Source organism: Haemorhous mexicanus, chromosome 3, assembly GCF_027477595.1.
Source record: "Haemorhous mexicanus isolate bHaeMex1 chromosome 3, bHaeMex1.pri, whole genome shotgun sequence".
NCBI classification, from domain to species: domain Eukaryota; kingdom Metazoa; phylum Chordata; class Aves; order Passeriformes; family Fringillidae; genus Haemorhous; species Haemorhous mexicanus.
Genome location: NC_082343.1, coordinates 55,887,754 through 55,900,180, shown reverse-complemented (window position 1 = coordinate 55,900,180; position 12,427 = coordinate 55,887,754). Strand labels below are relative to the sequence as shown.

The window sequence follows — 12,427 nt, the reverse complement described above, 5'->3', positions numbered from 1 at the left end:
ATTACTAGAAAATAGATTGGAGCTATACTTTCTGTAGTTTGCTGTTTAGCTTTACACCATTCTCAACCCTATTTTCATTTGCATAGACATTCTGAGAATAACCAATTCATAATAGAGTGAATCAGAAATATTTATGAGTTTGAGACTGATTTTTATTTGTATTCTGGGTTGTGTTTGAGGTCAAAACTTTTTTGGGTACTGTCTTTTGTTTCCATACCCCTGGCTAATTTTGCTGGCTCCTGTATGATGATGATGGTGACATTTATGGTGACAGATTACATGACTTGTGTTTAAAGACCTTTTGTATGTTGGGTTTTTTAGCCCATTATCGCTAGAAGAGCATTCTATATTTTTCACGTGTTATATAGGATATTGCCTTAAATTGTGTTTCTTTAACCACTTTGGAAATGTGATCTGTTTATTCCTTTGTATTCTGTATTGCAACAGAAACCTGGTAGAAATAATAATTTCAGTATATAACACATTTATAAAGCTATCTTGATAATGATAATATTCAGAGAATGTTTTACTGGAAAAAATATGTCAGATTGTGCTCAATTTCCAAAATTGTTTGCAGCATGCAGGGAGAAGTTGTGTTTTAAAGAGCAGAATGCCTGCTCTTACTCATCCTTTGCAAAACTATGAGGCAAGCACTGAGAGGCCCTTCTGTAGCTCAGAAATCTAGTTTATAGGCTAGAACTGGGATATGTGATTTTGAGGGAGTCTGAATGAACAACTTGTTTACACTACCAGATACAGCATTTCTCATCCCAGTTGGAAAAAGCAGAGATAAGATCTATATATTGTTTGAAAAAGGAAAACTACTGGAAAAAGAACACTTGCCATTAATACTGAAGTGCTTGTTATTTATCTGGGCATACATGAGCATATACATGCACACCTTTTACATTTAAGAAGAAAGGCACGTGGATTTTTATGCAATCTTTGCTAGTGTTCACGAGTTGAAAACGTTCCTAGTCTGACAACTAAAAAAGCTATTTTTGACACTAACCTACCTTTTGAAAAAGGACTCCAGTGCTTTTTCTTTAGTTTTCAGTATATGAGTTATCAATATGTCAGTATTTCATGTTATGTATGTTAGGTAGGTTTACCTAGTGGTTTTTAAATTTACGGTGTCCAAACCTAACTCTTGAGTATGATTTAGACAAAGAGCAGAGTAATTCATTGTGCCTCTGTGTGATTGAGAAGCACTTGGGCATTGTGTAGGTGTTACAGATTATGTATAGTAAAGGTTAAATGCTGAATTGCCTGTCAGCTGCAAAATATTCTTGCCATGGAAGTTCGTCTACCTAGAATGAGACAAGGAGAAACATCCTTAAGCTCTAAAGAGTGGTCACTCCTCAAAGGCAATGGGAGCAGGTAACATGTGATTAGTTCCTTGATGTTTAATTGATAGACTGGAGCTTCAAGCCCAGCATTCAGATTTGTCTGCTATAGTCTTGACGGTGTCCAAAAAAGAGTTCTTTCCAAATAAGGTTTTCTTATCACTCCACTCTCTTTGTGCCTACCATACCTCTAGAAGTCCTCCTGCCTACCTTTCTAATAATTACCACTCAATACTTTGTGTTCTGGTTTGTAGCTCTTCAGTTCTTTAGCTGATGCTAATCATTAAGCAGGGTTCTCAGTTCCTGAATCTGAACCTTTGCCCTCAGCACAGACTGCTTTTTGTTAGCGTGGCTGAAGGAAATCTTATTTTTTAGACCTCAGACTATGACCTTCCTACAATATTTTAAAGTCATACATAAGTCCTGGCAAAATTATTTTAATGCCTCTTCATTTAGACAAATCTTTAAAGTTTGTACATTTTTTATAATGCATCTTGCAAGGTGGCACTTTACAGATTTTGGTGGGCCTAAATGGTGATGAGATATAAGATACATCTTTTTGTTTTCTGTGGCCTTCTGAGGCATAAATTGGAAATTTGTTCTTTCTAGGTTTAAGAATATGTGCACATAACATTACTAAAGATAATAAAACTAATTTGTAAATCAGTTACTAAAGGTACTATCTTGTGAGATTTTCTTCCCTCTCCCCAAGTTGAACACGTTTCCAGTAGTAGAATCTGTCTTTACAGTTTCTTGTCTCTCTTTGAGACATCAGTATTTCACCTGTTTGTTGCAGTGAGCAGCCTTCCATCCCCTTCTGATGTTTTGGGCACTGCTTGGAATAGTAGGTAGGGCATGGAAATCACATCTGACTAGCAGTAGGGCATGGAAATCACATCTGTCTGCTGCCATTGCCATTAAGGATGCTAAAAATAGTAAGAAGGTAGGGAAAGTTCCATTAGTCTTGTACCTTGAGACTAAGAACCAATTATTAGAGTTGAAAAGGCTCAGAAATACAAGGTAAGTAACTTCCCACTTGTAACAGTCAACAGTAAAACTGACCAGATAGGTCTAGAGAATTATACATATATTTCTTTATTTCTGTCAAGGGAAGATTCTTCTCTCCATACAGATCTTCAGATTAATTTAGCTAAGTGGAAAATTTTTCCTCTGGGGAAAACTTTCAGCCTGATGCATTTAAATCATTTATGTTATACAGTGAAGTTCAACTGTGTGCCTGTAGCTATGTCACATTAAGTCAGTTTCCGCAACAAATTCACTTGTTGCAATTGTGAAATCACCCTAATTGATTAATATCTCATGGTTATGGAACCCAAGTGCTCTTTTACTTTGCCTGCTTCTACATTTCTAGTTGATGGGCTCATGCTTCTTTTGAGCTGTTTTCAGCTACTAGATTGTCTTTTAGTTGCCCAGAGGCAATAGTAACCTATTAGAAAAATCTTCTGCGTAGGTGCAGTAGGAGCAGAATTATAAATAAGAGAGCTTTGCTTCCAAAACAAAAGATGGAAAGTTGGGAATCTGAGTTTATAGAATAAATTTTCCAAGTCAAAAAGTTACTTTGAAAAATGGTATTTCAAAACAAAACAGGTGGTTATTATTTTTGTTTCCATATTAGGTCTGAAAAGAACAAGGGTAAGCAGAAATCTTGTTCATGGGAAAGTATGTGTGCATCAGTTTAGTATGACTGAGAAAATACCCTGCAGATGTTAAACCTGATAAGTTGCTCAAGGGCTTTTTTGATGTTGTTGCTGCTGAGCAACATATTCTCAGATTCATATTAGTAAAGCTATTCTATGATTATTTGGTTATCTTCAAATGTTAATTATTTTAACTATAGTAAAAACAGCCCATAGTCCAGTTTCTTACTTGGCTGGTAATTTTGGGTTCTATTTCTACAGGTTCTCAACAAACAGGGTTCCTCAATGCTCTGAAGGACAGTCCTGCAAGATATCCTTTCACTGAAACATGTTGTAGATTTTGTTGGAAAATAACATCTGAGATGGTTTTGCTTGTTTCCTTGCTATTGTTGAATGCATGCTTTGATATTAATCAGTTAATGATTTCATCACTTCCTGCACAATAGGATTTCTTGCCACATGTTGGAGGTAGGAAAGAGACTATAGCCTGGGGTGGTTTTTATTCTTCTGTTTTGCAGAGCAGTACTCTTGACAAAGATCTGTAGTTTCCATGTCCATTAAATACGCTTCATATTTTGAGGTGGAATTCATAAATGCATTTTGCACTCTACACATGCTATGGTTTCACTAAAAATATTGAAGAATTGTTCTGCTTTTACAACTGAAGGTATCCAAAATGGCTGATAATTTTTGGAATAGATTTTGGAACAACACAAACAACATGCTTTCCTTGAAGAAGTCAATTTCTGAAACTATTCTTTATGTTTTTAGAAAAGTCATTTTCAAATAGCAACTTGCATTAGGTTACATAGCAGTGTGTAAATTGCACACACAGGAACTACAATTGCTGTTCGGGTTGGAAAAGACAAGGCTCTGGGGAGATTTCACTGTGGTCTGTCAGTATATAAAGAAGTCTCAGAAGAAAAACAGAGACTTCTTAGCAGAGCCTGTAGTGACAGAACAAGGTTTTAAGCTGAAAGAGAGCAGGTGTAGATTGGCCATAACAAAGTTTCTGCAATGAGAGTGGTGAGATATGTGAACAGGTTACCCAGAGATTTGGCTGATGCCCAATCTCTGGAAATGTTCAGGCTGGGTGGGGCTCTGAGCAACTTGGTCTAGTGGAAGATGTCCCTACCCATGGCAGAGGGGTTGGAACTATATTACCTTTTAAGTCCCTTCCAACCCAAGCCATTCTGTGGTTCTATTCTGTAAATGCTCCATGCACTTTTTATCACTTCATGGGAGCCTTCTGTATATTTTCTACTCAGTGAGATTGGAGCTGGAGAGCAGCTAACATAATAGAAAAATGGGAAACTGATGAAACCACTGGCTAGTTTCTCTACAAACAGTAAGCTTCCCATTGCTTATGTATATGTTTTGAATGATTCCTGTCTGAATAAAGAGTTTTCACCTCTCACAAAGACACTGTAAGAAGTATTCTTTCCTATTTGTCCATTGTGCCTCACACAGTTTGCTTTTCCACACAAAGGTAGGAAGAAAAAACTGTCATTCATAGTTGTGCACCTCTTCCCAGGTCATTTTCCCAAGTGTCACGTTCTGCAGATACATTTTTTTTGTGTGCTTGTCTTCATCAGGTAGAGTCACTGAGCTGTAAACTCCCTTTTTAAGTAAAGCCATGTTCAGATTATTTTTCGGAAATAATTTTAAAAAGCACAAACAAACAGTTCTAAATAGAACAACAATAGCTTCCAGTTAAAACAATTACAATCAATTCTTACAAAAGATAATTCTTTCAAACCATTTTCAGATTGAGAATAGCTTTCAGTTTGCTTTAAATCAAAAGAGAATGGCTTATGCATTTGAGGATTTTTGTAGGAACAATAGCCTGGAATTCATAATTTTTGTTCAGAGGTGTGCTGCTTTAAAAGGCTTAGTAGCACGTCTTGCAGAAATGCCTGGCTTGATAGTGGTATGTTGGACAATTTAAAGCTTGGTTACAATTCACAGCAGTAAAAAATTGTCCAGATAGCATTGGGAATGCTACTTTGGAGCCAGTCGATTCAGACACAGAGAACATGGCCATTTAAATCTTACTAACAGCCCTGTGTGAGATACTAAGGGAAAATTATACTGTATGATGCTAGTAAGATACTATACCATAATATGCTACAAGGCTGTACTTTGTTGAGAGTACATTGCTTCTTTGTGTTTGTTTTACAGGGGAACTGAAAGAGGTCGTGAACTGAAAGGAATTCCCTTTTATTTTTATTTTTTTCTCCCCAGCACGAATTATGACATGGAGGGAAGAGCACACACTTTTCAGTACCCTTTTGAGTGCAGTTGTGATGAGGAGCATCCTGTTGATGTTATGTTCAGGTTGCAGGGAGCTCTTTTCCCTCTAAGGTTCTTGTTTTCTGACCTGGTGAACCTTTCTCCTGGTGTGTAGATTCTACCTAACAGTGCTCATCTGCAGCCTTCCTTACTATTTCTATTCTTTCAAAGCCCAGTCTGTATTGTGCATGATGTTTTGGGCTATTTCCTTCTTTTACACATTTTGGAACCCTCTGCCAAGAGTCTGTTTCCTTACCCATTGTCTCTCATACTCCTTGCTTTAGCTGTGGCTGTTGCAGAGAGTCAGAGTTCCTGTCTTGTGTTGGTTTGACATCACATGGCCTGAGGAGGAAATGGGAGGCAGAGCAGTGAACCTGCTGCTCAGCAGTGCGCTTTGGTCATCCTGCTGCTTTTGGAGCACATCTGCTCAGAATGCAAATGGCTCTTTTCTGGCTTTAAACCACTCTGATTGAAGTAGGTCCTAGGGAAGATTATGCAAACTCTTGAGGTATCTCCCAGTTCATTAGGGGTGAGCAGCCCTGCAGTACAAAACTCTTCACTTTTAACTAATGTTAGGATTTTTTATTGCAAGTATTTATATCCATCCATGCCATTTCCAGGCCATGACTCTGTGTAATGGTCAGGAGCTGTCATATTTTTCTTCTATTGGTAGGTTCAGTAATAAGGGTGTATTTTCTGTGTTCTAAGGCTATGTCCTTGTTCTGGAAAATTTTGAGTCGACGTTGTCTTGGAAACTGACTTCACTAAAGGTTGATATGGTTAATATACAGATTATTTTTATCCTATTCTTCTCTCATCATTTTGTTCCTAGTGATGAATTATATGTATTTTTCTAGGAACCTAAGCCTTTTCTTCTGTTGAATCGTGTTCCCTTAAAATAATCCCAAAAATATTGAAGTATTATAGAAAACAGCATTCTCAAAGTAGATGTATTCTGAGTTCATGGCTGTAAGTAAATAAATAAAAGCTGTAAAAGAAAGCCTTCTACAGAAAGTTTGGAATTTTCCTCTTTATGCTTGATTCTATAAAGTTTAGAAGCAACTTTATTGCCTTACTTATGAGATAATGACTCTTTTTGAGTTAAAAGAATGATATAAACTGTAGTAAGTATGCAATGTTGAGTGCTGACTGTTTTTCCTAGTATACCAGTCCATGCATGTGCACACCTTTGCTGCTCCCCTCGAGGTGAGGATGCTTGTGCTGGACGTGTCCCTGTGCTCTTCCCTGTAGGGAGCACACGTGAGGGCCCCCCACCAGCTCCCCCCCATGCACCTGGGCTGGGCAGCCCTGGACTTTGCACCTCACAGCAGCAGTCTGCTGGTGGGACACACTCTCCTCACGGTGTTTGGCAGGGGTGGTGCTGTGTCGGGGCTAGGCAGATGCCTTAGAGTTTCTTTTTTGCTGACCTCTTTGAAGTACTCCAGAGATCTCAAAGGACTTGTATGCTACCCTGTATTTTGTGATTTTAACTACTTGTTACTGGATTTTTTTCCCATTTGTGTATATTTCCTTGACTTTTAATTACTGTGCTGGAAGCTGTGGTGTGTTTTTTCTCAGTATGGTCCATTGTTGGCCTCTCAGGTTTTCATACATATTTGATCAGCTCCAATCAAACAACAAATGAAGATGTAAGTTTGTAGTATATTTCTACATATGTATTGCTAAATAGTAATGAGGTTTTTCTCAAGTCAGACAAGTCTGCATCATTTTGTGAATACCTCAGTAGGAAAGAAGGAATTAATATAGTCCTGCTTGATTCAAAAGATCAGATGAAATCTTTTTGACTATGTTTGTTGTGGTTTGAAGATGTGCTCGTTATGTACCTACTATGTCCATTGTGGTTGACACATGTAGGATCTCTATCTTGAAATAGGAAAATACAGGAGGGAGGAGACAAGCAAGTATCTTTTATACAGTAGGAAATTAGTAAGTGCTTTTCAGTATCCCCTTTTCACTGGGAGTGCTAAATATTCTTTAACTCAAAAATTGCTTACTGTGAAACTTAAATAATGTGTTGAATTCTCTAAACAAAAATTTCATCCTTTATTTTATCTTACCTCTGAAACTTCTTTTGCCATTCTGAGGTCCAAAACCTCTGGCAAGGAGAATATCATCCATTTAAAGATTAACTTTCTCATTTCTACAGCTCTATTTTGCATGAAGGATTCCTTTGTTTTGGTGTTGAATTATGCTTAACTGTGTGTGGAGTCTTCATGTGTCCTTCCCTAACTAAAAGGAGAAATGTTTAATGAATGAAAAGAGTATATAAAATTAACTTGGGAGCTGATGGTGTAGAAAGCCTTTGGAAATGTAATAAGTGATCTAACAAAGCACTGCAAGCTTTGAGTTATTTTATTGTAATTTTCTATTGTACTGAATAATGTGTTGAATTCTCTAAACAAAAATTTCATCCTTTATTTTATCTTACCTCTGAAACTTCTTTTGCCATTCTGAGGTCCAAAACCTCTGGCAAGGAGAATATCATCCATTTAAAGATTAACTTTCTCATTTCTACAGCTCTATTTTGCATGAAGGATTCCTTTGTTTTGGTGTTGAATTATGCTTAACTGTGTGTGGAGTCTTCATGTGTCCTTCCCTAACTAAAAGGAGAAATGTTTAATGAATGAAAAGAGTATATAAAATTAACTTGGGAGCTGATGGTGTAGAAAGCCTTTGGAAATGTAATAAGTGATCTAACAAAGCACTGCAAGCTTTGAGTTATTTTATTGTAATTTTCTATTGTACCTTTTTCATAGGTATCTGGTAGATATAAAAAGTAGCATCTTTAGTATTGTCAAATATGTTTTGCTATTGTTTAAGGTCACAGTTAAAAGTATAAATTTTACAGTAAATATCAATCAACCAGAAGAACACTTCCCAAGCAGGATCAAAATTAATTGTGCCTCAGCATCAAGTATCAGAACAAGTAGCCTGACTTGGAAGAAATCTCCCTTGTTAATAAGACAGATGGGATACCCCGTTATTCCTCGGTCATTAGGTTTACCCAAAGTTGTCTCTCTAGATGGACTTAGTGTGCTTCCACCCTCTTCCCTCAAATAAATGTCTCTTCTGGATTGTTGAAAGAGAGATAGCAGGGAACTACAGTAGTGGAACATGTCTGAATATCAAGTAAACTGTTCAGTAATTTAATTTAAAACATAAATTCCCAATTGAATACAGCAAGACATTTTACTCAGGCTCTCAAGTATCTCACAAACAGAAAAGAAAACTAGCTAAGGGAAAATGTAATAGGCAATAGAAGGTAGCAATGGCTGCATTTGCTTTTCAATCTTTTAGAACCTTTTGTGAACCTTAGGGACGACAATGTTGTGTGGTATTGCGCAGCTTGCAAACTTACCCAAGAGTAGGGAAAAGAAGCGCTCAATTGCTAGCTTTAATCATATTTTGCAATTGAGCCTCTTCTGTAAAACATGCTATAATATTTGTAAAATTGAACTTGGACTATTATGTTTAGATGCTGAAATTCCTGTTTTTAGTATATTGATCTCTTGAGATGGTGGGTTGTCTACATCTATGGAGATAAAGCATATGCTCATAGGGTTCAGCCTTCAAAACAACTCAGAACTATGAAATTATTTGGGAAGTGTCATTATGGATTTTCTGTGGTCTCTTCTGCAAGTAGCATGTGCAACCTTAATTTCTCACAGCCATTTTCTGTATTGTATTTCATGTAAGGCCTATTGTTCATATCTCTTCAGATTAAAGGATCATGGTCAAATAAAAGAGGAAAAGAAAACTATAATCCCTACAGTTATGGCAACATCTTTACTAATTGCTGTGCTGCTCTCTGTGGGCCCCTCTCTCCAAGGTAAGAGTATCAAAAGTATTGTTAGCATAAATGAAGCCATCTGATTATTAATGAAAAAAATATTCTTTTTGATTATTTGATTTTATTCAACAAAATGAAATTTTTGGATTAGTGTCCATTAGAAGCTTTAAGTTTTTCTTCAGTGATAAAGAGATAAGTTGGTAAATTGTGTTTAAACTAAGTGATCAAATCTTATAAAATTACATCTGAAATGGAAATAAGCTTGTTTGTTATTTGAACTTTCACCACTACAGTTAATAGCTTAGAGCAATAAAAATTTTCTAGTAGTTAGCTGTTGCATGAAGGTCAACCTTGAAGTTTATGAAACTTTTACATACGTAGCAAATGTGACATGAGTTAAGGAACCTTAAATCTACAACTAGCTTGATAATTGTTGATTTTTGTCTTTTAACTCTGAAATGTTGTATTTAAATGGACAGTATTTTTTTTATTTAATACTGCTAACATATATACATTAAATTGATTTTGGTGGTCTTACACCAAAGCAATTCCAAAGAACATGTAATGGATAATGTTTTGCTGAATACAGTTTCGCCTCTGGAACTCTGAAATATTTATATATTTGAGGTTGGAGGTGTTTTTTCATCTTGAAGAAAATGTAGTACAGAGCTGAGACTAGAGAAATAAAACTGGCAGCCAGAAAAACTTAATTCTTTTCTTATTCCAGTGCTCAGTGGTTAGGCAGTTCATGTACTACATACACAGTAGGGGCCCAGTTTCACTGTGGAGAGGGGCAGAAAAACTTACAGATAATTTAGTGGCCTGCTCCTTGGTTGGTATGTTTTTCTTTGCCTGGAATTGTGAAGTTATGAATCTGAGCAAAAAGAAAGTAAATTACTTTATGGTCCAGAGTCTCAGGTGTTTAATTGGAGTGAGATTTCTGGCTTTGCTGTCAGGAATGTCAGAGGCAGTTCTACAAGCAGAGTTTAACAGGGGAGACTGACATCTTTTCCTAAAGGGGAAACAACACAATAGAGATTTCCACATACAGGGTTACCCCTGGTGAGAGTGAATAGCTTTGTCTCTGCTTCCTTCCTGTATAGATGTTGCCTGAAGCCAACCTTTTAATTCTGAAATTTTGCTTTTGATAAAAGTATGTGGCATAAAAGCTCCATGCCACGCTTCAAATTCTTTTGACTCCAGATGGAAATCTTTATTAAAGCTACATCGTGTTTCTCAGTATATGAAATAGTACATTAGGCTGATAAAAGCAGCAACACACAATTGGACCAGACTGGCATTGGCTCATGTGTTTTAGGAGAGTTTGTGCATTTTTTCCTAAATTCCGTGTAGCAACATTATTTAGACATTGAGATGTATATATAGAGGTTCTGCAGGGAGGTATTTTGTGACCACAGGGAAAAATTTACTGACTATAACATGTAAATTATAGGCTTGCTTCTTTTACTTTTAATCTCAGCTATGTGGCAAGTCACTAAATATTAGGGTTTTTCCTTAAATTCTGGATAAGTGGCTTACCAGTAATTTCAGCTCAAAATTCAAAATGTTCAAGTGCCTTGAGCATGGAATGCAGATGAAGAAAGCATCCCTAAACAATCAAAACTTACCTCACTTATGTTAAAGATAATTTATCATTTTTAAACCTATGCTAGCAAATTCAGAATCTATTTTACATGTCTTCAACAGTTACTTTCAAATCTTAATTTGATCCTTGGCTGTTAGCATAGGTCTAACCAGTATTCTGGTACAACAAATTATATTACTTCTTTAGGCATCTTTAATCTTTAACTAGGTTGGATTATTTTGTTCTATGTATTTGGTTATAATCTTACACAGATTTCGGTTTTTTTGCTTACATTTAGTAATTTCTCCACAGAGCATTTTCTTAGAAATAAGAAATTTTATGAGCACATCACTTTGGTGAGCACAGCGGAACACTCTAAGCAGTGTTAAGTGGCTGTCATGAAACACCTGGCAAGTTAAGTTGTCTGTCAGAAAGAAAGATTAACTTTTCTTCATTCCTGCTAAATTTTGTGATTAAGTAGTTTCAGTTTAGATGTGGAAGCTGGTAAAAAAATAAAAGAACCTTTGAAAGAGATACTGAATCAAAGTGCCCTAAGTGAATTTTTTCATTTGTTTTTTCACCTGTGGTATAAATTCTTTGGTTTTGTGGTATCTGCTGGTGAGCTTCTAAGTCTATGCGATAAAAATCAAAACAAGTAGCGGTGCCTGTGCTTATATGACAGGCAGTATCACAAAGAACAAGTACCTTACTGATGAGTAGGAAATCAAGTCTAGTACTTCATTAGACTAAAAGGGGACATTAGAAGGTGTTGGTGAGGTATTAAGGTCTGTTGTGCAATAGAAAGTTTTTATTTCTTTTAATTTAGAGGAGATAGTTATTGATCAGCAATGTCTCTAATACTTTTCCTTTCTTGTGATTATTGTGTAGCTTAATTGACAGAAGAGGATTTATACAGCCGGATACGCCGCAATTAGCAGGACCATCAAATGGCATTACCATGTACGGGGCCACACAATCTCAGAGCAACATGGTAGGAGTCATCCCATAGTGTTGTTCATCAGGATTCCTGTGAATGTTTTTCTTCTCCACTTTCATGTGAACTAATCAAGTAATAACTAACTGGATACAGCTGACACACTGGGTGCAATGAGTTGTTTAATAAGAGTAAAGAAAAAAAAAAACAAAGTCCAAGGCTCTTTTTAATGTACATTTCACACAGTGTAATAGTTACTGCTCATGGATTCTTAAAAAAAAAGAGTCTTTTCTACGCTGTTGGTTTATTGAATATACTGGCATTTTGACTTTTGCTGTTGACACCTATTGTGTTTTGAACTGGAATATTCAAGTATCATGGACTTACTCTGGTTCGTCATTTTCCAGCTAATTGTTATTTTGTGTGGCACTTTCTTCATACTCTATTTCCTTCTTTGCTTGTGCACTGTGATTTTGCATTGACTAATGTATTTTAAAAAGCAAAGATGAACAAAGAGATGTTTCTAGGGGAGAAATACTTTGAAGAAAGAGCAGGAGGACACTGAACCCGAACAAAAAATGGCAACTGAATTATTACAACAGAAGTTCTTTAAACATCTTTGAAACTGGGCCAGTAGTGTTTACTTTGTTTTTTTGCTGGTAGCATTGGCTATCATAATGGAAGATAGGATTTCCAGTGCCAAGAAGAAGAGAATAATTGGAAAGAGATCTTTTTCTGAAGGCAACCATCTTGCATATGTGCCTATTTCTGAATTGTTGTCCACATATCTTCACAGTATGT

At 36.3% G+C, this 12,427-nt stretch overlaps 1 protein-coding gene across 7 annotated transcripts in view; it reads left to right on the top strand.

Annotated features, from left to right (window-relative positions):
• The window catches only part of ZDHHC14 (zinc finger DHHC-type palmitoyltransferase 14), a 94,696-nt gene that overhangs the window by 73,731 nt on the left and 8,538 nt on the right, over positions 1-12,427 (top strand). For all 7 annotated transcript variants that reach the window (XM_059841915.1, XM_059841919.1, XM_059841914.1 and 4 more), the window contains 4 exons: positions 3,266-3,314; positions 6,843-6,945; positions 9,037-9,146; positions 11,581-11,683. In XM_059841915.1, the coding sequence (XP_059697898.1) occupies positions 3,266-3,314; positions 6,843-6,945; positions 9,037-9,146; positions 11,581-11,683 (365 nt within the window). The remainder of the gene's footprint in view (positions 1-3,265; positions 3,315-6,842; positions 6,946-9,036; positions 9,147-11,580; positions 11,684-12,427) is intronic.